General features: G+C 40.9%; 1 protein-coding gene across 1 annotated transcript in view; it reads left to right on the plus strand.

Moving 5' to 3' along the window:
• Positions 1 to 7,600: 7,600 nt before the first annotated feature.
• The window catches only part of T265_09114 (hypothetical protein), a gene marked incomplete at both ends in the record, with an annotated part of 82,640 nt that continues 63,377 nt past the window's right edge, over positions 7,601 to 26,863 (plus strand). The window contains one exon of the mRNA XM_009175105.1: positions 7,601 to 7,666. Within this exon, the coding sequence (XP_009173369.1) occupies positions 7,601 to 7,666 (66 nt within the window). The remainder of the gene's footprint in view (positions 7,667 to 26,863) is intronic.

The raw sequence follows: 26,863 nt of genomic DNA on the forward strand, positions 1-26,863 counted from the left end.
ATATATATCCTCTTCCCTATCATCTGTCTGCTTCCTTATCTATTCGTTGTTGAGCGCACAAAATACGTCATTTGGATTCTGGATTTTCATTATAAAATGAGCTACCTCAGGGAGTATTTGACTCCTTTTTGTAGGCTGTTGTATTCTCGCGAACTTGGAAGATTGTTGTTGGTTACGGCTAAAATATATNCGTGTGTGTCGATCGTGTTCACTCTTTCCTGCAGACGGAAATGTTTGGCCAAGAATAATCTGTAGCTATGGGTGACTGACAGCTAAATTCCATCAATCCAGGACGTTAGGACACTGCTTGAATTTGTTGCGGTTTGCTTACTTCCATGTAATCAATAGTCAGTTGATCTCCATGCACTGAAGGCACGAGACACTGTCGGATGTATTCAGCTGAGCAGCTTATCAGATAGAAGAGGATGGCGAAGTACAGTTATTGGGTTACAATTAGCTTGCGTCCACATATTTTGCCGGCGAATTTATGGTTACTTGTGGATTTAAACACAGTATGTTTTAATGGGTCGGAATCCCTGACTAAGTAGACCCGAAGACAGTCATTTAGTAACGTTTGGAGTATTAAGATAACACTTACCAATCGCCAACTTGCATTTTTTGTGAGATATTTTATGTGCGTTTAACAGGTCTCGACTGAGCAGCGATATGACGTTTACAGGGCAGGCTCTTATTTCTGCATCCATGAGGACACGCACAAGTGAAGAACAACAAATAGCGTTTTGTAGGTTGTCGCGAGATTTTGAGCGTTTGCATCCACACCCCTCTTGTTTGAACAGTCTTCCTGTTCTGACACAAGTATTTTGGTAGGCCCGCACAAATAAGAGTGAGTACTAAAAACGACTTTTGCTCATATCGATGCCAAACAGCCGGATTTAAGCTGCGAAATCCCTATTTGCGAGACAACTGTGTTGCTAGTAAAATCTAGGGCATTCTGGCACAGGCAAACAAGCGAACGTTCGAACAAAAAGAATGAAAATTCTACAACAAATCAGTCTACTTTGCTGCAACTACCGCGGAATGCGAATAAAGCTTGCATGAAGTGCGGATGCTTACGGTGCATTACTATCTACCGATTAATCTGGCTCTGACAGACGCGTTATTTTTCTACAGCCTTCTAAATCCGACAACAAGCCACTGTTTTTCAAACCAGAAGGTACTGCCTGAATGAGTTTCACACCTCAATATGGTAATGCGTTTAGCTAAAAAGAGGTCCAAAAACATGTGCAAGTGTTTTATTCATTCCACTGAAAGGACAAACGTATGAATAATGCACAAACTGTTCAGCAATTACTGGTTACGTGACTTGATGAAGAAGATCATAGTGGAATGTAGGTGCATGAAACTATGCATCTCTGAGGAGTTCACTATGGCTTAGGGTAACAATCAGCTTAAAACTGGACTTTCTTTTATAACCATGGGAGCTGTGGTAAACGTCTTTGCAAATGAACGGTTTCTCCTTAATATTTACGACTCCTGAATTCTACCTTATGACCAAATTGGTTTCGGTTCTATTCAATGTTCTAGTCATTTTGACTAGACACCGTTCAACACTTCAGATAAAAGTTAAATCATCGAATCAAAAAGCTACCCCTAGTGTATACTTACTTGGCATCAAATAAACTAGTATTCATAGCTCGAATATACTATGTCCATGGTATTCGGTTTGCCGGGGCGACCATGCAGCAAAAGCCTTTCAGCGAAGTTTAAAGGAAAAGTGAAGTGATTTGTGATAGAGACAGACCATTTAGGGGTTTGTGAGTAGACCCGTCTTATAAACTCCTGTTTGATTCGTGAAAACCAGAATTCGTTTGGTGGTCACTCTTCGTAACATGGAGTGGGTGACACGTAAAATGACCAGTCTCATGTACACGGGTCGTAAGTCTATGGGTGTTTACAACGTTCTGTGATCAACCATTAGTTATAGTGAGCCCATGCATGAGTTTTTCAGAGTCATTGGTTTCGTTGAATTGTGTGCGATTTTCTTCCACTATTGCCAGCTGTGCACAAAAGACTTGCTCACAATGACCAGCACTTTTAGAAATAATAAGGTTCTTGGTATTCCTGCTAAAACGAAAACCCCATAGCCCAGAGGTACTAATCAAATATCAAACTTCTGCAATGTTCTCTCCTCGGGATTTAGTGTTTTTAGAGCTCCTTGGTGGAGAACGTGTTCGGTCGTTTATCAAACAAGTGACCGTCACCATGCATAGGTTTTCACTTCGAAGGTTCGAATACAGCAATTTAAACACTCATCAATATCACTCATGCGCTTTCTGATACAATGACCTTGCACATACCACATTTCGTATCATTCAGTTCACAAGAAGCAACCGCCGTCAACATTCCTTTTTAAAGGTACCAGAAAATTTTTCATTCGGTATGTTTTATAATGATCATTTGGGAAGCTGTGTAGATAATGCGTTATGTCAAAGCAACGCCAGTTTTGGAGAATTGTTTTCTATCTTTCCTCCGTATCTTGTGGAAGCCTCCTTGGGAACTGATCAATTTGGAGCCAGTTTACTTTGGAAGTGCTTATTTATGCTCAGTAGTTGTGCATTAGGTGGTATTTAATTCGGAAAGGTCCGGTAAAAAATAAGAGCCGGAATGTCTTCTCCTATTCCCTTTGCGAATTCGTCATTTATCTCTCGCTAGGGACTCATTAAACGTGACGCAATTGGATACAGCAATTTGGCGTTGGCCGTCTGTTGCTGTTGTGTTTCATCTGTCCAAAACCTAGATGCAGACCATCAAAAATAATTATCCACATAGGCGCAGCTGCACGTGCGAACACACACCAAGTCACTGAAGTCGGCTCGAAAGAGGAACATAAATTTGCATCGGATCGTTTCCGACAATGCGTTGCTCGTGAATTCTGCGGTTTTCTTCTCAGTATCGGAAGTGATCCAAACATCTGGATAGCCAGCTTAAGGGTGAGTTTGTGGTAGCCTTGCGGCTAGAACATGTGCGGTTATTTTGCGCTGAATGCGCGCACATACGCAGCTGCGGTGGATATATAATTCGGTGCCATTGGGGTTGGATAAGCAAATCAGCCAGGTTTGACTTTGTCACACAAAAAAACAATTTAGTCAGGCAGGGAGCTTGCTAGATCACTCAGTTGAGCGCGGTTTGCCATTAATTAGTGAGAATAAACCCTTAAATCCCATAATTGGACAACTTTCAGGTGGGTTATTTCACCGAGTTGACAGGCGAAAACGCAACTAATACACGTCGAGGAGGGTTTACAGGAAAGTACTAATTTTTCGCTTCACCGGAAGTCAGTTATACAAGATTCTTCATAAAAAACGACGCATATTCAATGCTTTGTATAGCCACCATAATGAAAAAGTTGCAAACCAAAGGTTGCAATCACTGCATGAAGTTATAACAGGCCATGTAGTTTGCTACTTAATAAATCCTGGCACAACGCAAATCAATCGCTGTATTTCATAGCCTTTTTACACCGGAATAAGATGTTTCCACTGACTCTATAGATTAAATTTTAACCAACGCCAATTAATGGGACTCGGTCTACAGCTACCGACCCATACACGCACAGACATGATTTAGCGTCCTTTCACTAGGTCGACAAATTTGAGCAAACTGGTTTTCGTGCCAGTTGGTCATTACGCAACCGTTGAAAGCCGTCAACTCCTCCCGGGTATAGAGAAGATACATTTCTAAGGGCGATATGTAGACGATATATTCACCGTCTTGGACAAGTCCTCAGAGCTACCGGAGATTTTAGCACATTAGAATCAAGCAACCCAGGCCATTCAAATAACATCTGAAGAGTAAAATAACGACTCCTTTCATTTCCGGAACATTTAGCCGCTAAAAGTAACTGATGGCCTAGACGCTCACTTTGCTATGAATCAACTTGAACTGGGCAGTGCATTGAATTTAATACCTTTATCTTACCGATGCTTAAACGCAACTTATATCAGTGTCCTCTGAGAGTGCAAGAAAAATCTGCTCTGAAAATAATCTCAAGGCCGAACTTCACTCACTCGGTACAACGCTTCTTGAGGATGATTACCTGGACAGCTTCATGCCGAAACGTATGTGTGCTATAATTGTGAAAGGGAGGCCTTTCAATCTTTTTCAATTATTCTTGCTTTTGAAGAAGATCTTGGCGCAGGTTGTCTAACTCGGCGTCTACACTACGCAATTCCAACCTTTTCACTCAAAGTGTGGATGAAAACTACGCCGCCGATATATCTGTATATGAAAGATAAGCTTTTGGTCCACGCTCAAAGCATGACATTCTGCTTCTTCACATGTTGCGGTGCAGTGAAGTACGTAGGAGGAACGGCACGGCAATTGTGCAAGAAAATCAAGGAGCGTAACCCATTCTGATTGATAACCAGTCCTGGATAGTCCCTTGCCAACTCACTGGTCACTTATTTGAGTGGGGTGAGTCAGGCGACTAGTACAAACATGGCTTTCTGATTGATGTATCAGTTGCCTATCTATGTATCATATCCGTTAAATGTCAGTGTCTGATCACACATGCTACAACCGCTTTTCGCTCAAGCACCCCGAGTTTGTGCGTTAACCGAGTCTCCACGTGACTAGTCTAATCAAAACACACACACGGATTACGTTATATGCTTGTTTTATTTGTATGGACCACTCTCTTCATCTTGCATTTTCTCGATCTCTATTGTCCAGAAGATGTCGAGAAAACAATAATGTTAGTCAATTTGTGCTGTAGATATTTTCGATGACTCACTCACCGTTCAGTTAGTGTAAAAAACGGACCTCTGTTATATGACCAGAATATATCGGTGTATGACGAGGTAGGCTAAATACCGTGACTGAAAAATGAGCTTCCAGCGGCGTTCATTTTAAACATACAGATAATCAACTACCCACGACCCCATATTACAGCCTTCAGCTACTGAGCTAAAATCCATAGGTTTGAATCTTTGCGAGGATTTATGGGAAACGTACTGCTGAGGAAATGATAACCGGATATGTTTCTTGGCTTCCACCACAGGTTAACACTGCACGACATGGGTGGTTATCCGCTAAAAAGGTTGAAAACCCCGCTACTAAAATCTAATAATCTGATGACCGCTCATTTTTCTGAAATTTGTAATTCATTAAAGACACTGAAGTTATTTACAGCATTAATGCTTTTGGATTTATGACCCGGTCAAATGAAGTACTTTGTGCCTAGAAATAGTTTTGTAACTGAAAATTATTATCCTCCCTCACTTTATATTTTGCTTTTGATGACGGATGCGGTTTACCAAATTTAGCGCGTTGATGTAATTGCCTGGTTTTATTGTTCTAGCGGACCAGTAGTACAGTGCTTCCAGCTGCCAAGCCGATAACGTGATCGCAAAACATCTTTTTACCCGGACAGTGTAGCGCACGATGCCTGAATTATGTGGCATTATGTAAGCTGAGTTCTCTTTCGTAATTAGCTGAACGAAGCACTGGACCCACCACATAACCGTCCCTTTTAAACTAGCTAGCTGAAATGGAGAACTTGGACAAATGATGAAACAAAATCCCAACCTTTCCCTTTTCCAACAGGGCTGCTCTTATGAGTTCTTAAATTGAGGATTTTATGAGAGACGCACCTGCTTGGGCTGCAGAGGACTTCAACTGGTCTTTCTTTAATGACGGTATGTAAAGACGCTGTTCTTGCAACGAGTTTCTGATATCAGAGTCTTGCCTTCATCACTGATCGAGTCTGTTATGTGTCGCTTTGGTTTTAAATCTCGTTTGGTCGATCCCTATGTAACAGCTGTGGTAGGATTGTACTGCTGCTCTGTGTTCTTTTTGTTTCTCAATAGAGGTCGCTCATCGTCACACAGAATTGTAACATAGTTTGTCCTGAATGGAGTTCGCCTTTTGTTAAACTGGCGAATCAGTCAGACTTTTTCTCTAATTTATTTTATTAAGACTGCGAGAAGACAACAAATGATCTCCTCAGTCACAGACAGCAAGACATGCTGTATTTACGTGAGAGATATGTGAAAAACCACATTGGTTTGGAGGGATTGAGAACTGTAGAGTCCTTTCTAGGTAGACGCGAGTTTGTAATCAATGCCTTCTCTGCGTACAACGCCCATTATATTATTATATTATATATTATATATATTATATATATTATATATATTATATAGGTAATGAATCACTGGAAATCTTGGTTTTGAACTACACAACAAGATCAACGATGAACTGTGGGTATCACACGGATGGGCTTTTCCCATGAGACATCTAGTAATCGATGATCCCGTGATCCGAATGAACGAATTTCTTGTGCGCGCTTTTGTCTGCCTGGATTATAGCAGAAGTTGGGAAGCCCCCATTTATTACTTGTGAGACCTATTGATTGTTTGCATAAACGGAAGGTGACTCAATAGGTAAAACACAATGGAGGTGAAATCGACGAGTCCAAATAACGGTTACGGGGACACTGATTCTTCCAGTGGCCAGGCTTGCCACACATGTAGCACCGGCTGGTTCGAGCGTACCTCCGCGATTCCGTCTTCACGGCTGCCAGCTGTTCGGTGTGTTGGTCCACCCTGGTTTGCAGTTCCTCCACTGATGCAGCATCACTGTTCTCCGGCGACTGCAACGTGGCCAGTGGTTCCTGGGGCAGCTCCCGGGCCAGACGCAGCAGCTCCTCCACACTCAACTGGCCAGTTGCTCGTGCCAACCGCAACTGGGCACCAAGCGCGGGCTGCACACCTTCGACGAACTGATCCGACAGCAACTGGTGTCGCGACACTCCGTCCACCGTCGGCAAAGCGCGATCCAACAACTGCTGCAGGCCGGCGCAGAACAAGGTCGGGTCCGATCCGGGTGCTATCCTGGCCGTCTTGAACCGCCTCATAGTCTCCTGGCGGTCGGCCGACGCGTCGAACTCCGCTTCAAGGACTTCTTTCGCGGTGGCCCAGTCCATCTTCCGAGGGCCTCTTCTGGCCGCATCCAGGGCCGCCTTCGCCCGGCCCTTGAGGAGGATCTTCAGCGCTGCCAAATTACCCCGGTCGGTCTCCAGCCCGGCAGCCTCCGCAACTTCCTCAAAGTTTTCCAGGAAGGTCCAAACATCCCCATCCTCAAAGGGTTGCGGCCATGGGATCTTCATCTTTATCCTGGTCATGGCACCAAATGAAAGGAAGAAGGCCTTCGCTGGAGAGTTATTTATTCGGAAATACGAACTGACCGGTTACAGACCATTGAACAAGAAAGCAAAACTCTAATCTGCATCTTAGTTACAAAAACTGGACACAGATCTTCTCCCGACCGAGTCTTTCCTATAGATTCGTCGGTCAAATCCAAGCAAATTTTACAAAGTGGCCCCACGCAACAGAATTCCCTTTTTCAGTCGACGCAAAGCGAAATTCTCCGAAAAAACACACTACTCGCGTGCCTCCCGATCAGTAGTATCACCGTTACACTGGTATCATTTATAATCTGATTTCGAAATCTATCAACAGCACTCATCCATGTAAAGCAAGCTTGTCTGCTTTCCGGCCAGAAAAATTTTCATCCCGTGCAGTTCACTGTCGGTTTGGGTTCAGTCTTTCGGCCATTGATCCTGGCGATCTAAGCAAATCAAATGTTATCTCGCGATGCGCTAGGTCGAACCAGTCCAAATGATTTTCGGTTTACCAAACAAGATAAAGTAATTGTCATAACAAAAAACAGTTTTGGATATCACGGACTTTAAAACCGCACAGATTGCAGCAATTCTATGAAGTAAATTAACACAGGTTCTCCAAAGAAGATCCATTAAGTTTGTAAGCAGCTCCCGATACAAACTGCATTTAACCTAGTGCAGAACAGGCTGCTGACAAGGATGTTTTAGACCTTATTTGTTAGAAAATAAAGCCTCGGGAAATGCCCTTTGAAAATGTTCCATTAAATATAACTTGCATGAAAAGCTGGACTGCTTTCGTACTTTCAGATGTTATTTGCGATTTTATTTAGATTGTGTCGAACACCATGGCTCATTTGCCGTCTGTTTTGGTGATCACAATACACAAGAGTCCGTGCTGCAGGTGTAGCCTCGCGATTTTTCGTCAATTTACCTAGAGAAATGTTCGAGTTGGTATCATCTATCCCACCATGGGCCTAATGAAATGTCTGGCCTGGACGCGAAGGGAATACTCAAATAATGTTGTTTCACGACCTTGTTCTTTACTGAACGCCATTCAGATTGACGCCTCCATGTTCCTCTTGACACACTGAAGTTTTGCAGTGAACCAATTGTCCATAGTTTTATTGAACAACCAAAAAGTCTATAGAAACGATGCTAGTTTCAGAGAGACAACCTTAATACACGAAACAGACGTATGTGAACTGTAACAAAGGTGATGACGAGGCCTATCACTTTAGAATATCTTGGGTAAACAAGAAGCGACTGAAACTTTGCATATATATTGGACTACAAATTTTTAAGCTTCAAGTTAAAAAACTGTTTTTGCAACGTGAAAATTGGGAACCAGTCTCTAAACCACATGACTTTCATACCACTTTAGTTGTTGCTTTATCGTTTTTTGTGAAGTCTACTCAATGATGTGAGGAGCCAACCTATTGAAATTTACGTCATAGTATTGCTTATTCAAAAGTCGAAAGGTGCCTAACAACCTTCGCTTTTTACCTGCAGCTGTTCAGAATAAGAGAAAACAAAAATGGTTCTTTTCGAAGTCGAAAAAGCAGTCTTACTAGGTTTTTGTAGGCGTATGCAAACAAATCATCACACCTATGAACAAAAAGCAAATAATACACCTGGATAAAGCCAGAAAAAGCATAAACGTAGTAGAAGAAGACTCACAGACAAAATTCACCCCCGTTTGTCTAGCTACAATTATGCTATAAAGTCAGAACCCTGCAAAGTTTGGAAACATCAAATTCAAGTATACACTATTCTTGAGTTATTTGGTTGGATGTTATCTTGCAAGTCCTTGTACTGACATTTGAACAAAGTGAGCATCCGAAACACTGATTTCATGGAAGATAGGTTCACATAAACTGGTAAAAAACCACTCAATAGTCCCCAGGTGGCTTCTGCCGTCTTTGAACACATCAGTCTTAACTTTCACATGTACACCCACATTTACGCAACTGACAGGACATTCATATGCAAAATACTTGTGTTAGTGGGAGATTCAAACAAATCCCACTGTTTTGGTATTTTTACCTCAATGTTTTGCACATCTCATCCCATTTTTCTTTGGCACGCAATTGCGATATTGCAGGATGTTTTTTGAGTATCCTAATTGAGAGATTCAGTGATTTGCTCGTGATTATATCTTGCCGATAGTGTGCAATTCATATCCAAGTAGTACATACCCACTTAATGAACCCTAAAGAGGACCAAAAGTTGCGGCGGCTCCTGGAGCATATCTGGCGGCTTTACGTGTAAGTTTTACTAAACGTCAGTTCCGCTCGATATACTCATTAAAGGATCCTCCTGAAGCAACCCTCACTAGGGAAGCTTACCGAAAAGACACTTGTAGTGGGGAAGATCACTAATCTGTATATTGCTTGTCAATGAGCTCTATCCTACACAGTCGTGCTGGCATTTATTCGACCAGAACGCTCGTAGGGCGAATGAATCAGTACGTATTTGCTACGAAAACAATTTAATTAACGGGGATAAATAAAAATGCAAACAGTGTGTCTACTTCCTTTCCCTGGTCAAACCCTCCCCTGGTCTGAGCCCGCAGTTTACTGCGTCTACCTCATAGACTCGATATGGTTTTGTAATCCATCATGAGCTTTTAACTCTTGATTTGTCGAACCAGTTTGGTCGACCATCTTTTACGCGCGCTTTTTGACCACTTTGTGTTACCGCGTGTTGTGCCCAGGCGTGTGTTGCAAACTAAGATCGATTAACCGTTTTCCTCGGGCTTTCTTTTGACTTGCACTGCTTCTTGAAACAGTTTGGACAAAGACACCCCTAATTTGAGTTTTGTACCCCTCTTATTATGTATTTTACACATGTGGTACCGCATTTTTTGATAAATCTTGTGAATTCACAATTTCTGGCTTGTGATCTTGCGCGTCACTCAAGTGGGCTTGCCTGAATAGGTCGAAGTATCCTACAATGTGTATGCCTAAACTAAATTTCCACGGGATGACTATTTCTCCACCTAGAGTGATGCTAAACCAATCCCATGAGGAGAATAATTCAGTCGTTGGATAGTTTATTTGTTCCTGCGGTAAGATTGGACTGGATGCGTGGATTTGAAGAAACCTTGACCTTTTAAACACTACTATAAGGGGGATTGTGCAAATTCGGTCAGGAAAAAACCCTTTTGGTACTGGTGCAAACAAGTATTCAGCAAAGATTATTGCCACTATAAAAGCGAGTAAATTCATGTGCTTATATATTTTACCTTTTGGTTGAGGCTAAAAAACCCCAAACACATTTTCACATCATATTGCATAAATTAGAGAAAGTCTTTCAGGGCCTACGAAACAGAAACAAAAATACAAATATACGTTCCATCCATATTTTTCGCTCAGAGTTCTTTTGGGCACATGCCAATTGATTTCCAAATGACAAATAAAGATGGTTCACAAAACACAGCTCGATTTTCAGTCCATCTGAAAGATCTGTTTTTTGCATTAGTTCCAAAACATTGCCCAGTAAGCCCACTTAGCTTCTGCATTTTTCGCTTTCATTCGCTTTGCCACACTCTCAAACAGACATGTTCAGAACATGCAGGAATTTAAAAATTGATGAAAACCTAATACTGGACTGCCGCAAGTTGTGGTATTGCAATTGGACTCCACTACTTTTGATGTTAAATACTAAGCGTTTTTTGTTTCAACGGTTTAGGTCAAAATGTTTGCCGACTCTGAACAACGAAGATAACTAACCTCAGTTCAACATTCTATGACCCCTCTAGATCTTTTGCTGTCCCAAAGAGCTGCGGTTGGCTACATTTGACTCTCATCGATTCACTTATTATTTATATATGAGTAATCCCTAACTTTCATTAAATTAGTACACACCGAAATACTACCGTGTAGATGTTTAAATGCTGGAAACGTTGCTTTATATATCCGCCTGTGTTGTTACCAGTTATTTTAATGTACAGTAACTTTTTATTTGCAGTCACCGCGCTGCTCTCTTTTTCACAGTTCGTATTCTTAAGCCTTATTTGCCTGTGACGTATCTGGTCACGGATGTGCTCATTTTAACGTTAGCCGTAGCGTAATCCGCTATGAGTTTCGTCATGCTCACCTTAATTACACCTCTCAATCTTGAGTTGCACTTTGTGGCAAATTCATTTTTCCATTGAATGAAGAAAAACCGACAAGAAAAATAAGGTGTTGGGTCTGTTGCGTGGAGTAATGAATTACAAGCATGCATGCTTTTAGATCACCTAATCTGGATTCGTCTTGTAGAGATCGGTAATTGACTTTGGGCTAGAATACCTTGATAGTCATAAATTTGATAATCTCAGTTCAAAATAGGTTGGATCTCTTCACCGACATCACAAGAGCTCTATGTATTTGCAGAATTCATTTCTGAACAATATCCGAAGTTTGCTCTCATATTTGTTTTTTTATATTTGTAATGCGGCTTTTTTTATTTTATACAAGATCAAGTCCGTAGGAAGGTTGTCTGGTTTATTAGCCCTCCATATTATGCAGAGAGCCCCAACGCTTGTCATTTTACTCCGGTTGAAACTGGGGTCACTGGTGTTTCCGTTCTCTTAATAAACAGAACAGTAGAAAAGGTAATCTTGTCGTCAAATTTACCAAATTTAGTTTTACCGTTTTAATGTCTAATCATTATAATCTAACCAAAAATATCTAGATATGCCCAATATTCATATAACACCCAATATTCAGACAGCTTATTACATCCGGTAAATGACAGGACTGCAACTATTTGTGGATTGTCAATATTATCAGAATTCATTTCTTGGTTTTTAACATATATGACGATTCCCGGTGCATGAATTTCCAGCTTATTTTGCGTTCTAGTTACCGTGGATGTTTGATTGAGGAAGTTTTTGTGTGTGTATCCCACACAACCAGACGGTATATCTCAAAATATCGTCTGAAATTTGTTCACACTGACGTCAATCATAATTTGGAGTTTCCAGTCAAGTGCACTCACGCAACAAGTCAACCATTCTGTAGAGCTTGCGCTCGGATTAGCCAGGTAATAACAAGGTGGACTTCGGCGTAAGGAAGTACCACACACCCCAAATTCTAAAGAATTCTTAACAAGGTGGACTTCGGCGTAAGGAAGTACCACACACACACAAATCTTAAAGAATTCTGCTACCTGATCGCAGTAATTGAATCGGACAAACGCCTGCGAGTAACACACCAACGAAAATTTCCAAGACTCTACCGTTATGGTTAGCGAGTACGAAGGGCCTTCCCCCAATGGCTGGTGGTTATTACTTCGTGAGATCAAAATGCCGCAGTATAACTAGTTGTTGGGTGTCACTCATTAGTTTGTGCATGCTTACTTACACTGTTGATCGCAACTATCCTGGTAACCATTCCTTTAGCCCAGCTATTTTCGGCAATATCAGTTAATGCCTTCAGGGCGAGTGGATTGGTTTTTGTTCGGACTTTATAGTTTAGTTGTTTTGTTACAACCAACTAACTATGTAACTAGGTTCGTAATTGAGTGAGTAATTAGATAAGAAATGTTACCAGGTTAGACCAGAGATGATCAGCAATACTTTCCGCGGCAGTGGGCATGTTGAACCCACCCATGCAGGCTAGTTATCTTCTCTTTCTTAATGTGTCGGGATCAAACTAGTTTTAGTATTGCCGTGCGGCACCTACGTCTTTTGATGTCTAGCAAAGCGGTAAACGAATACAGATAACTAGCCTCTTTTGAACGGCTTGTTCGGTGTTATGTTGGAAGCAGAGTTCCTTTAGATTTTTTTCTGGAGCACTTTGTGTGGCATTCGTGTTAGCTGGCACCATGGTTGTGATACTCTGTTACTAGATGGGCACCTTCTGCCAACTGCATCAAAATGAAAGATGTTGATAAATCCAAATCATTAGAAGACAATCGTAACAAAAATTGAGGGACTGAATCAATTTTGTGTAAGTTGTATCTGAGCCAGCACCACGTGATAAAACTCTTATCGGTAAATTTGCAACCCGGCGCAATAAATCACTTTCGGTATGGCACAAAACGTATAGATTAACTAAAATACTAATTTTCAGTTAATTTCCTTGTAACGGATAAAACTGTCGGACAAAGTGATGGACGAATACTAGTTCTGCCACCCATTTGATGTCGTTAAGGACAAAACGAGGGTCACTTTGCCTAACTTTTGTGAGCAGCACTTTCAAGCCTAAATCTTGCTGGCCTGGCGCCCATCAGGATTGCAACATTCTAGTCAAATCTGACCTGATTATTATCAGAGGTCCACGTTTCCAAAAATTCTTAGCATAAGCAGGGATACGTATTCGCTTAAACTGAATATGGTAACTAGAATAAATTCGATTAATAACGGAGTGGCACCGTTATTCGTAGGGCAAAAATTAACCAGATCAACACGAACTGATCCTCGCCAACAAACCCAATAAGTTTAAATCGGAAGTAAAGTCCTACTTAGTTATCAACACGATAGAATTCATCAAAATCAAGAAAGTTTCTCATTGGCTTCACTCGATTTCGAGCGCACTGGCTATGTGCATTCCACAAAAGTCTAGCAAACGATTAAAAGAGTACTAACTCTGTTTCAGAGTTAACTCTTACCAAGTTCCTGGTCCTTGCAAGTTCTTCTGATCTAAGTCAACCTTGAGGACAGATAAATTTGTAAGCTCAAGACGGATTATATCGATGCGATTTTCTGTTGGTAATTATTTTTGTTGACGGCAATGTGGCAATTTCTCTTGTAAAGATAAAAAGTCAACACAAAATAGGTCTCCAAAAGATGAAGTCTTTGAATCAAAAATGAGAAAGAAAACAAGTAATGGACTGAAAAAATCACGGTTGGGCAGACGTCATCTTGAAAAATCGGACTTTCTGAGATGCCATATGCTTCCTGGATACTCAGCCCTCAGCTGTCCAAATATCACATCTCGATCATTGTGACTGTCGTCGCAAATCATCGTCACATTTGGGATGCTCCCCAGTGCATTTTTAGCCGTTGAAAGCCAGAAATTAGAAGGAAAAGTTTTGTTTCTAGCCTGGCAAACAGCGCACCGAGAGTTTTGAAACACCCGTGTAGAAGGAAAAGTTTTGTTTCTAGCCTGGCAAACAGCGCACCGAGAGTTTTGATAACACCCGTGAAAGCTAGCAGTAATTCATCAACAACCTGGTTGATCGAAATCACAAAACGCGCTTGCACTTAAGTGAGATATCCACCGGAAAACTAATAAAAGAATTTTCCAATTGGTTGACATCAACAGCAGGGGTTTTATGGAGCACATACACACTTATTGGCACGATTTTCGGTGGCGATAAGAGCTCAAAACTTCCATGCTAACATTTGGAAATTCCACCGATGGTACTGCGGGTAAACTGGACCGAAGGGCACTTGCATTCAGTGGTAGAGTTCTGTTAAACATCTTCCTAATTGTTAGTCCTGCGTGTAAACTTCGATCCAAATTTTACATATTCAATGGAGCGCGTCACCACTCAGTGCTCAGACTCAAACTTGTTTTGCTGAAAATGTAGGTGGCCATTGTCCGCTATCCCTGTACACACTATCCGTCATAACGGATCAACGTGTGTAATAAGTGAACTACACATCTTTAGTGACACTCGCCACATTGTTCAGCTCAAATATTTACGTGGATATTTATAGCGAACTCCGCACTACTAGGCTCTCAGTATGTTTTTGTATTTTGGGGAATACACTCAGGCACCGTAAACTAACTCAGTACATACAACTTTATTCCGACTGAACCATTCATACATCCCTAGCGTGAATCCTGGACACAGAGGGCATTGCATAAACGTTGATATGCCGAGCTTGTTTTCAAGTGAAAGACTTTGAAAACATTTGTCGGGAAGTTTACTTAGTATTTCCTCAATCAGAATTGAGAAATATGATACCTGGTCACGTCTCACTGCCTCATTTATTACCACTTTGTTGCCAAAATGTAGGCCTGACATCGTCTTAGAGTTTAGTCTTTGATGGATGACATGTGAATAAAAGGAGTGAAACTCCTGGCGCTTCGGGTTACCCTCTAAAGTTACTTCCGTCTTCCAGGTCGAGTAATTGCAGCTGACAAAAATTTTCGAAAGCAGACTGAAGTCTTTGGTGCGAGCATAAGATAAGCAGACAATGGTTACTTAACTTGGCGTTTTCCCTATCGCGATGGTCCATGAATCGTAGGGAGATTCACAGTGGACTAAACCAAAACGGTAGCGCATTTAAAGAGCGCCTGGTCTTTCTACCATAAACCGTTGATTTTGGGTAGCGTTCCTTTGCGCAGTTTCACCCTTTAATGACAGTATAAGGCGTTTTTAGGTGAACATTATTCATACGTAGAAATTGTTCTATTTTCTTGAATGAATGATATAAATGATTTTTACAAGACCATCCGAAAGCAACACATTTATCGCTGTTGAGGTTTGGTAACTTTCACGGGTACGAAAATTAGTAAATCACTCACATACAGATGAATGGCGAAATTCATTTGGATAACCAAAACGACAACAGAGGATTCGCTGTTTAACACATGAATGTCACGTCAAATAATCCAATCAAACGGGGATTTGTTATAATGATGCGATGTAATAGTCAGTCTCACTCTCAGAGAAATATTTTCACACTGAGTGAGATGCACAAGAAAGGTCCTCGTTGCATCAAAACAACAAAACAGTCTGTACGTACCCTTAATGTAAAGTGTCCAACCCAAGGCGCCGAGTTTGAGCAAGGTATCTTCGAGTTCTGCAGTGTTGTGGAATGTAGGTAGCTCGGGTGCGATGCAGGATTGTGTGCGCTGACGATGACACCTCGATTGATGTAACCTGGTGATCTCTCTCTGGTGATCTTTTCAGTGCATCAGTTGAACACTGTCTCCACTTTTTGGATCGATTCGCGGAGAAATTCTACCCTTCACATAATGTCACTAACTAGAACAGCAGTGTCGTTCAACTTTTACTTGTGGGTTGTCATGGAAATTTTTCAATGGTGCTCGGTACCCAGTGAATCGTTTTTTCACTCTGAAAGACCAGCTGTCCCGTGCATTTTTAATCTCACACTAACTTCTCCCTTTCCTGTGTTGCTAGTAACAATAACTTTAAAGTGTAATATAGAGATGCTTGAGTTTGGTGTATAACAAGTTATTCACCAACCGAAGTGGGCTCAGCCAACTTCAGTAGATCAACGGCGGTCACTGAATAAGCTTTTGGACTGGACTGGTGTGGAACAGGTACACACGATTGCAACCCAGACTGATTCTGTCATTCTAAAATTGCTCCAGGGTGCATAAGCATTCAAAATATGTTGCGTAATTTTTACATCCGTGTGATAACAGATGTTAATCGGTAAACATAAAACGTCACAAGAGCGACATTGCTATAAATGAATGACCGTGGATGGTGGGAAACTAGCCATCAGATTGCTATATCTCAGTTTGCTCAGCGGTGAAGAAAAACAAGAATTGGTGACAGAGCATTGTCAGCAACTTTGTCGATGGTGTAGTTTGCGTTCGCCCGGAAATGTTCAGTGGTTTGCAGTCGTTTAACTTACGTAAAATCTAGGGCGGAACACTAGTGTTGTCCGGGGATTGAATTTATTCCGTTCAAACAAACCGGCCATTACCTTCAAAGCAAAAGCGGCGTGATGTCAACCGCACCTCAAGTACCTTAGGCACTTATCAGAAACAAATTACTTGAAATGAAATTTTTACTTCTCTCATTTTTATTAGTTTTTAGAGCACTGATTATAAAGAACGAATCTGTATGACATTCAAATCTTGCCGGTCCGACCAAGATACTTGGGGACAACTTAACTGATTCAACTGTTTGTACAAGAGAAAATGTTCCTGTTTCCGGCTCAAATTTGGCCGTCGTTTGTATAAAATAATCAGCTCCAATCACTCTAAGAGTCACGTTCACTTCTGGGTAGATGGCGCCTGGCCTGCACTAGTTTGATTTTCTTGTGTGCGTTACTATGCCTACTTACGTGTTGAGATTCGGGTCATCAGTACCTTTACACTTTCATTACTGTTAGCAAAATGCAGGCGAATACATTTAGCATTCTGAAGCCGCAAATCGTAATATCCTGTGTCCATCAGCATCTTTAAAGTTGGCTAAGCTGTGCACAACCGTCCAACACGTCCCACAGCCAGTTAGCTACTGAAGTCTGGTCAAATTAGTCTTTGCGCGAAATAAATCATCCAGTCACATCGGAATAAATCTGTTTGGAGTAAACCTTGTTCTTGTGTTTAGGTGTGATGTTTACAATGACAAATTTCAGTTGTTTGTCGAAGTCTGGCTCCTCGGTTTCGTGGTGCCTCAAAATTAACCCGACGGGCTAGACTAATAAATCTTTATCTGAATATTTAACAACCCGTCGACAAGCCTTTAATGGCGCCAACGCACTCGACATTCGGAGATTGTCTTACTTACACAATGAAATTATCTCTACTTCACTCCGACTAACTGCTACGTGATAATTTACTGCCGCATTATATGCTGCATACAGTGTGGTAGAAAATAAGAGTTAATTATTGTTTCTGTTCTTCGTCAAACTTCAAAGCAATTTGACTAATCCACCTGCTACACAAGAGGTGTAACTTACCAATATCGGTTCACTAAGATAAACTGCTTTGCAGATAGAGAATAAGAAAATGTTCACAATCAAATGGAAAATTTTGGGGACCGATCTGGAAGTCATTGCTTCAGAGGGGTTTTGCAAACAATCAGTGGATTTATTTCTGGGCAACTTTTGTTCATAATAAGTCTGTAAAATCGCGTCAACTGCTTGTGTTTTCCCAGGTTATTGTTGTTTTTGCTGATAGCTCGATAACAGATAATTACTAAATTCATACAAGAAGATAAAACACTATGGGATATGAAGCTGGTAAGAATCATGCTATATATATATATATGCTAGTACCTGCGTTGTGAATGTGACCCTTGAATCCTGAACGGAAAATAAAGTAAGAAATATGGGAATTGCTTTAACGGTAACAAAGATGGCTTTCCGGAGACTGTTCACACTCGGCTAAGACGGATCCTGTGGTCAACTATTTGCTGCTCATTGGCTTCATCTTTCAGTCTTACCTAAATAAATTATGAACATTCCTACCTTTTACGTAAATGATGCTGGGTATTCTGATGAACATCGAGGATATTTGTGGATGACACAGGTGAATTGTCGTGAAATAACTTGCATTGCTGGCTATTGCTAAGCCATTGTCTTTTGGCTGGTTTGCGGTTCTCAACACACATCTGACTGTTCGCCAGCTGCTTGGACTTTCAACCTAATATTCGTCCTCATATACAGATGACAATCTTGCTATAGGGTAAACTTTGTGTAGATTTGGTGAAGTAATTTGTGCGACGCACTCCATTAATGGGATTCGTTTTTATTAAAGCTGTGTGTATCTAACAGGAACACCCCTGATGAGTTGAGTGAATGCAGACAAATCATTCCCACAAGTAAGTTCCTAAAGTTCTATCAAGATTATTCTATCTTAAAGTATGTATTAAATTGTCTTTATTCCATCAAAGGATTACTACTGATGAGATGCTGAAAAGGTTTCGACAGCTCATGAGTTTTTCCATACTTCTGGACATTCATCATTTAGGTACAGTCTCTAATTCGTTTTCGCCATCACATTCCTTCTGTACACAAATCTTTGTAAGCAGTAGTATGCATAATGCTATGCTTCTAACTACAAAGGAAACTGAAACTTATCTGGTAGTCTTGTTTTTGACATTCCGTCTTTTAAAATAAGATACATCCCCTCACCCAAGTCTTAATTTAACAAAAATCATAAAGAAAAATTACCAGCTGGAGATCACCCGGGAACCTCACTTCCCTCTAATAAATTTGCAACTCGAAGTTCCGGAGTTAGATTCGGTCAACTGGTTTATAATATACGGCCGAAATGCACTGAATGAGTAAAGCTTTACCTCAATGGAATGATACCAGCGCAAAAGTAGCCTATCTCAAGACTTATAGACTACTAAATATCAGTATGTAGTCAAATGATAGGGATTCCATACTAACGTTATTCTAAGCTTTCTTCGGAATACGAAATTAAATTTTTTTCACGATATTAACTAATGCAAACTAGTAGACGACATCTCTTGAAGCTCAATAGTACTCAAGCCAAAAATGGTCCACACGGAGTTACTGACCGTTGTTTAATCAGTAACCAGCTTTATTTGGGACCAGTTTGTATCCAAACGTTCTTAATGTGAACAGCTGCGTTCTGATTGTTGGCTAGCCGCTACAAACTCCGTGTTTGTGAAAGATATCGAGCTTGCAGTTATTGATCTTGGAAACATTACCCCTCAGTTTCTTTCATAATAGTCAGAAGTCGAAATACGGTAATTCTCCGTCGTTAATTTAGACAGGAATATATTAGGGACGTCGTTTGTCTGCTTGAGAGTTCAGCATCCAAGAAGCTGTCGGTTCGGTTACACGTTTTGTCGGATACCTATTTCTTTTCGTTGCTTGGTTGCAAGTTGTTATACCAATGTATGAGGAGATTCTGGAACTTTTCTGTGACCAACCGGTCCATGACGCATTGTCCAAAGTGCGAGCCAACCGTAATGTTTACCAGACGAATTAGTCTTCCTTAGTCTTGAATTTGGCAAAGCCAGTATCAACGATTTGAGTGCCTCCATATAGGGACAATTTAACCATATGACATAAAGCGTACATATATGATCTTCTCATTTATTTCATAGACTCATGTCTGGATGAAAACTGGCCTTCCTTTCCAATTTGAATTTGAATATTTTTTCTTATGATTTTGTAATTTTAATCATTTCAGGAAAAGTCACCAAAGACCTCTCGTTCTTCAATGAGCGTTCAAAGATTAGGACGTTGGGTTTGTGCAGTCTTTAGTTGAGATGTCGAATACTTACAACCATAAATAGGTCAAACGGACAGTGCTACCGATTTACTGGTGTAAATGTACAACGTGGTGTTTGTACCAAGAAACGCACCATACGTGAAATCATTCGGTTACTCAACTGCAAATCTGCTCCAACTACCGACTTCGATTGGAGGAGGAAGCATAATACTGGACATCAATTGTAGGCCCATCAAAGGAGTTGCCAAACGGCTGCGGGCCGCTTAGAAAAAACCAGAAAACCTGGCCCTAAGTTTTGAAATTAACCACCATTGTTGACTTAGAGGCCTTTAAGTTGAATCAGTAAACGAAATTGTTTGTTTGCACGAGACCGAGTACGTGAACAGCTGAATAGCGAATCCAATAACAATATTTGTTACTTGACACCCTGGAGAACTTTAACTTTTAACACACTAATTTCGTTGGCTTTTTGTCATTGACACATTCCTCTTCCCTGTGCTTTACTCTTGCAGACTAGGAATGAACACATATAATTTATATAGGTCAAAGTGTTAGGTTAAAAGCACTGCCGTAGCATTTTTACAATCTCATAATCCGTTCTTTCTGGTACTTTTGTTAGCCAAATGAGCTAGACCAGCTAACTGATCGGTTGCTAAGCTTTTGTGGAACAAATTTAGCTTGTTAGTTGAATGAAGAGTGTTTTGGTTGACGGTTTTAACTGCAAGTGGACATTTTGTGTCGGAGTGCCAAGAAGCATTATTCAGATAGTGCGTTAGTAATGAAACACACCACAAGTGCGCATCACAAGAAACTTCAGGGAGTCACGCGCCAAAGGCCTCCTAGCTACTAGTTTGAACACTTCAACATTTGACTTGTATCGGCTGATCGCCTGTACGACCAACTTGCACTCGGACAGGATATCGCACCACTCATCCGTGAATAACGGGAAAAAAATATCATGGTAACGGTTTGACCGGCTGCTCAAGCGAAGACCTATCATACGGAAAGTTCATCCGTCGTGTTAATATTTCACCGTGTGTTACTTATGGAAGTGGGGAAGGCCTTCACTGCGAGGCTGTTTGTTAGCAAACATGAACTAAGCAGTAACAAGCCATTAGAAAATAAAATAAACACTTCCTGTGAACAGAATTTTTGAAAAATGAGCATTCTCACGCGTTCTCCTGAACGTTCCAAGACATACACTGACTATTACACAATAGCACACTGCAAAGCGCTTCTGTGATTTTCGAAGTAAACTTTACCACCCATCGGATGCGGGTGTGGAGCTTGGACATCAGACCATAGTCTACTTGGATGTATCATCAGTGCACATCGGTAAACTGTTTGTGGTTTTGACCAGTACATTTCGTCACCCCAGTTGCTAAGTAATTGAAGGAGTATCACCTTCTACCTTCCTAGCACACACTGATATGTTGTACTTTGCTATCTAAACTGGGTAGCTACGTGTCCATTTGTTCTTCATGTCTGAGGGCTCACTGCTGATCTTGTTGCCTGACGTTCTGCTCAAAGCACTGTAGAAACACAGTAAGCCTGACAAAACAGGTTTGTTGGAAAACTTGTCCACCATAGGCCAAGGCTGTATAAACAATAGACATATACTTCAAAGTTTAAGAAATTCCAAACCAATTCCACATAAGTTTTCCAACGGATGCAGGTCAGTTTCACACCGTCAACTTTGGTGCGTGCGTACCTGGTTATAGGAAAAATTTTGCATATTTCTTTAGCAGCATCAAATCAAACAATGCATGATACAAAATGCATACCTAGCAAGAAACTCTCATTTCGAAAGATTCTTTGTGGCCAACTGGCTTTCTAGGGAGGCAATCAATTAACCCGTCTTCATTCTGGTAAACAATAACTCAAAGACGGCCGTGTGAGGGTCATTGTCAATATGTCAAGCTTAAACGAATAAATGCAAATCAAGCAAATAGGATGATGAATTATCGATCCAAATGGCCTCATTTGAATAAGTGGCATTTTGAACAATTGTTCTCTGACGAAAGCAACGTTTTGTGAAACAAGTGAATCTTCTTTGCAGGCTTCCATTTGAAAATGCGCATTTTGGTCCGAGCAGCACTTGGTGTATTAAAAGAGACTTTATTGCAATAAAGTGAGTCTCCTGTCAAACCCAAGCCGGTATGCAAATGACATTATAAGTCAAAGATTTCGTTTAGTTCTGCGCTTGCAGGGTGATTAAGTTTGCTTGGAAACGCAGTAGACAAATACCGTAGTAGAAAACAGTCATGTAGCTTGAACTGAGAATCCTTTAGAATACAAGTCACTTTTCTTCGCGAAACATTCGCAAATTTCCACCTGTTCTAAAAAGGCTACTATAGGATGAAGAAGAATATACGACAACTTAATGTAAAGCAAACTTACGACAGCTTTCTTTCTGAAAGGCTGAAATCAGTAAGGTTATGCTCTTCACTTGAAGGGGGCAGAAGCAATAAAAATTTCTCGTTCTATAGTTGCATATTCTCACAAGCTCACAAACATCCAAGCCTACCAGAAAAAGTATTATTTCAAAAGTTTAATTGTATGTAGGAAATCCACGACTGCTATCACTAACAAAAAGATTTTAATCAATTTTAATCAATCAATCAACACGAATATTGCCAATACCAACAATTCGTATTTCAAAAAAAATCCTTTTTGCTTTTACTCAGGCGTTTCAAACCAGCTTCATCTAAATGAAAATAAACGTTTTGTAAAGCACTCACTTTATTCCTCCAATGCTGCATGATATTCCTGTTTCATCCTTGAACCAAATATTTGCAGATGATCTGCATTATCTTTCGGATAGAGGTATTTTCTTGCACAAATTATTGCCTTCTGGGACGTTCTTTGTGCACTACATGACATACCCAATGAGTGGCAATACCATATGCATTCGAGTGCTCTTCGGATAGAGGTATTTTCTTGCACAAATTTTTGTCTCCTGGGACGTTCTTTGTGCACTGCATGACATACCCAATGAGTGGCAGTACCATATGCATTCGAGTGCTTTGTAATACTCTTTACTGTTATTCCGAGAAACGCAGCTTTGAGAGGAACAAATATTTCAACGAAAAAGTAAATTGATTCACCTGCGTAACTTGGTACACAATGAAGATTCTCTAGCCGTATGTAGCCAGAAATGGACTAATAAATATGACGTCCCAAATTATATGGAATAAATTGAATTTATTCTATTTATCTTCAAAAAAGCAATCAGTCAATAACTAAAATCCCAACTGTCCACATCCTAGTTGTCCCGGTTCCACTTGGAAACAAAATGACTTATGCACAAATAGATAGAGGTATTTTCTTGCACAAATTATTGCCTTCTGGGACGTTCTTTGTGCACTACATGACATACCCAATGAGTGGCAATACCATATGCATTCGAGTGCTCTGTAATACTCTTTACTGTTATTCCGAGAAACGCAGCTTTGAGAGGAACAAATATTTCAACGAAAAAGTAAATTGATTCACCTGCGTAACTTGGTACACAATGAAGATTCTCTAGCCGTATGTAGCCAGAAATGGACTAATAAATATGACGTCCCAAATTATATGGAATAAATTGAATTTATTCTATTTATCTTCAAAAAAGCAATCAGTCAATAACTAAAATCCCAACTGTCCACATCCTAGTTTTCCCGGTTCCACTTGGAAACAAAATGACTTATGCACAAATAGCGAAATATTTGAGTAGTGATAAATATTAACTGTTAAAGACCTCACCCATATTTGTTTCTTGTATAAGTGTGTTATCGAAAGGGAATGCAGTTCACATGATGATAACTAACCCAGTTCCTATAATTGAGATATTTTCTTTAAAAGGCGCTATAGAGTAAGGCCTTGCTGTTTAGACTTACTAACTATAGTGAGCCCCGATAAACGTGGTTCTTCATCAAAACCTGCAATCTACACTTGAGCCTTTTTGTGGCCGCATCGTTTAACGGCATGTAAAAGGACGGAAATATCAGCTGACAGATACTGTGGAGGAAGGGACAATTCAACTAACTATTGACTCAAGATTGCTTCGGCACTTAGAGGAAACAGCAAAGTTCGGTTCACATGTTATGGACAGGCTCTTACCCCTAATTGACGCTAAAAATCAAAGCGAACTCAACAGTTTGAACGCACCTAAAGTCCCACGTATCCCATTTTAGACAAAGCACTACTGAAACAGCCACCATTAACTCAAAGGTAACGATGCATGAATGCAAAACGATAGTGTAAATTGATTTAATCGGGAACACTTCGGAGGTGAAGGTTTGCAATCAATATCAACATTATCAGCTGTAAGAACCGCGCGTTTGTCTTGCAGTTGCTATAGCTGCAACAGTTTCGTCCACCGACAATTTTGGGGAGGTGGGGTGGCTAGCTGCCTATTGAAGGGATTAACCGAAACAACTGGTGTATAATACAGGCTTGGCAGTGCACTTTCAGTGCCATGCAATTAAGGCAATATCTTGCGTGCATGAGCGCCCTTAAGGGCGTGACTGGGCCCTGTCTGACAATGTTCCTAGCCATCAAGGTGGCCCGTCTCGGTGTATCCATCCAGGGAGGCGGAAGTAGCCAGCGCAGTTGAGTAGCCTGGTAAGGGTTTCTGTACATCACTGCAAAGCCGCTGTTGGACTTCCATCGACTCATTTCTACCCTTCGCGTGGTTGTGCGGGAAGAGCCCTTCTAGGAAGTCGGTCAACTGGAATGCAAAGCACATGACCAAGCCAGCGTAACCTGTGCAATGTAATCAATTCATCCACCGTGGGTGAGTTAGTTCTTACAAATATCATTCGACGTACTTCAGCATTGCTGACCCGGTGTCCGCACCATATTCTGGTGAGAATCCGAAGATATCTATGATTAAACAATGAAAGTCTTTTGACGCCGTCGGTGCGCAGCGACCGGGTTTCTGACCCGATTGTTATATGGAGCGCGCCGCAGCATTGTATACTCGGCCCTTGGTGGATAGGCTTATGTAACGCCTACGCTATAGGGGAGGTTTCTCTAGCCCTCACTCTCCGGATGGAAATATCATCTTTCGCTAAATCACTTTGACAAGCACAACTATCAAGTCAGATAAACTTGTCTCCTAACTCAAACGGCTCAGCCAAAAGTACGAGGCTATGGTTTGAGCCAACCAAGTTTCGCAGTAGTACTTAACGCTTTTCAGGATTGAAGCGTATGTCAAGCCCTGAGACGGAATTATTCGGCTCACTTAATATTGTTTGCGTCGACTTCATACCCGATATCTGCGAACTGGAGCACTTAGATCTCATTATAGACTGATATTAAGTCCTCCATAAATGTATCAATGACGAAGTTGAAGAGAAAAGATGAAAGAGGACAGTTTTGCTTCGCACCAATGGATGTGGTAAACTCAGGCGAGAGCGGCCTGTGAACCTTCACACATCCACTGGAGTTGACGTACAGCGCTTTACGAAGGGTCAATGATTTATGGGAGACACCTTTGCTCCACAAACACCTTCATTGTGCCTGACAATTCACAGAACCAAATGAAGCTTTTAAATCAAGGAACACAACCACTGTTGGTTGCTGAAAGCAGAATGGCTGTTTCGGAATCTGTCGAAGCGTGAGGATGCGATCGTTGCATCCACTTGCAGAAATGAACCCAACTTGGTTCCCACGGATCTACCCCACTGTGTTCACTTAGTCGTGGAAGGATAAGACCAGAGAGTACATTCAATTTCCACAGCTATCAAGCTAAGAACACAGTGGCTTCCACACGTCCTCCAGGTACCCTTTCTGAACACAAGGATAACTGTCAATAAGACACCCACTTCTTCTTTCAAGTGTAACAAAACTCGGTCACATCAACAATACACGGGTAAAAAATACGTATGCTTTATTTCATGGATTGTTTTGGAAAACATACATAATTGCATACCGGACAGTATTGTGTCTCCCTGGTTTAAATATGATTGCTTCTAAGATATACGTTTTTCACTGGTGAGTCCTCGAGTGTATTGCAACAGTCTCTACATTCATTTTATTGGTTGCATCACTGCCTGTTCCTTAACTTCCTATGTTCTTGTTAACAACAACACCGCGGCTATAAAAGTGGCTGAATTAACAAGCCGAGTGGTGCACTAGATTCTTTAAGGCAGTTTTGCTCTAAGTGAGCCACCAGGGTCACATTTTTGTCTGTTGAATCATGCTTACTATGATATTGCAAAAAAACTATCAGTTTTTCTGAATGCTCAATATTTTCAGTGTTCAAACGGAATTCTTTGATTTCATTTATCCGATCAAATCATGAGCACCGAATGTTTCAAGTGACGCAACCACAGCGGAACTGATGACAACCCGAAGCGAAAGCGTTCATTCTGGGTAAATTACATCCAATAGCCTGCTAAAACCCATATACCTTAAACAACCATATGCGTTACTTTAAACAGTGAACTCCTAACTCCAGTAATAACCAAGTCCCGTTGGTGTGGTAACCTTCAAGTATCATCATCATCACCATCATCACCATCATCATCGACAGCAGGACATCAGTGTTCAACCTTCAATTATACTCACACTTGAGGGAACTCCCAAAGAACTGCAACGCTGTACCTCAGTACGAAATCGAAAGGATTTTTCAATAAACTTCTTAGCATGTCATGCTCAGACCAAGATCCAGGTCACAGGAGTCAACGCAACTTTGGGGGCACCACATAAACATTAACCTTGACAACAATTTTGATTCGATTTACTAATCATGCTCAGTGCCGCTTTAGCTTATTTGACTGCGATAGTGTCCCAACCACTCAAAATAAATTTTATGTTGCCTTGGTAGGTGTGCAGCTTTAACCACGTGGTTCTATTTTATTCAGTAACACTAATCTGTAAT

This window comes from Opisthorchis viverrini, assembly GCF_000715545.1.
Source record: "Opisthorchis viverrini unplaced genomic scaffold opera_v5_257, whole genome shotgun sequence".
NCBI classification, from domain to species: Eukaryota; Metazoa; Platyhelminthes; class Trematoda; order Opisthorchiida; family Opisthorchiidae; genus Opisthorchis; species Opisthorchis viverrini.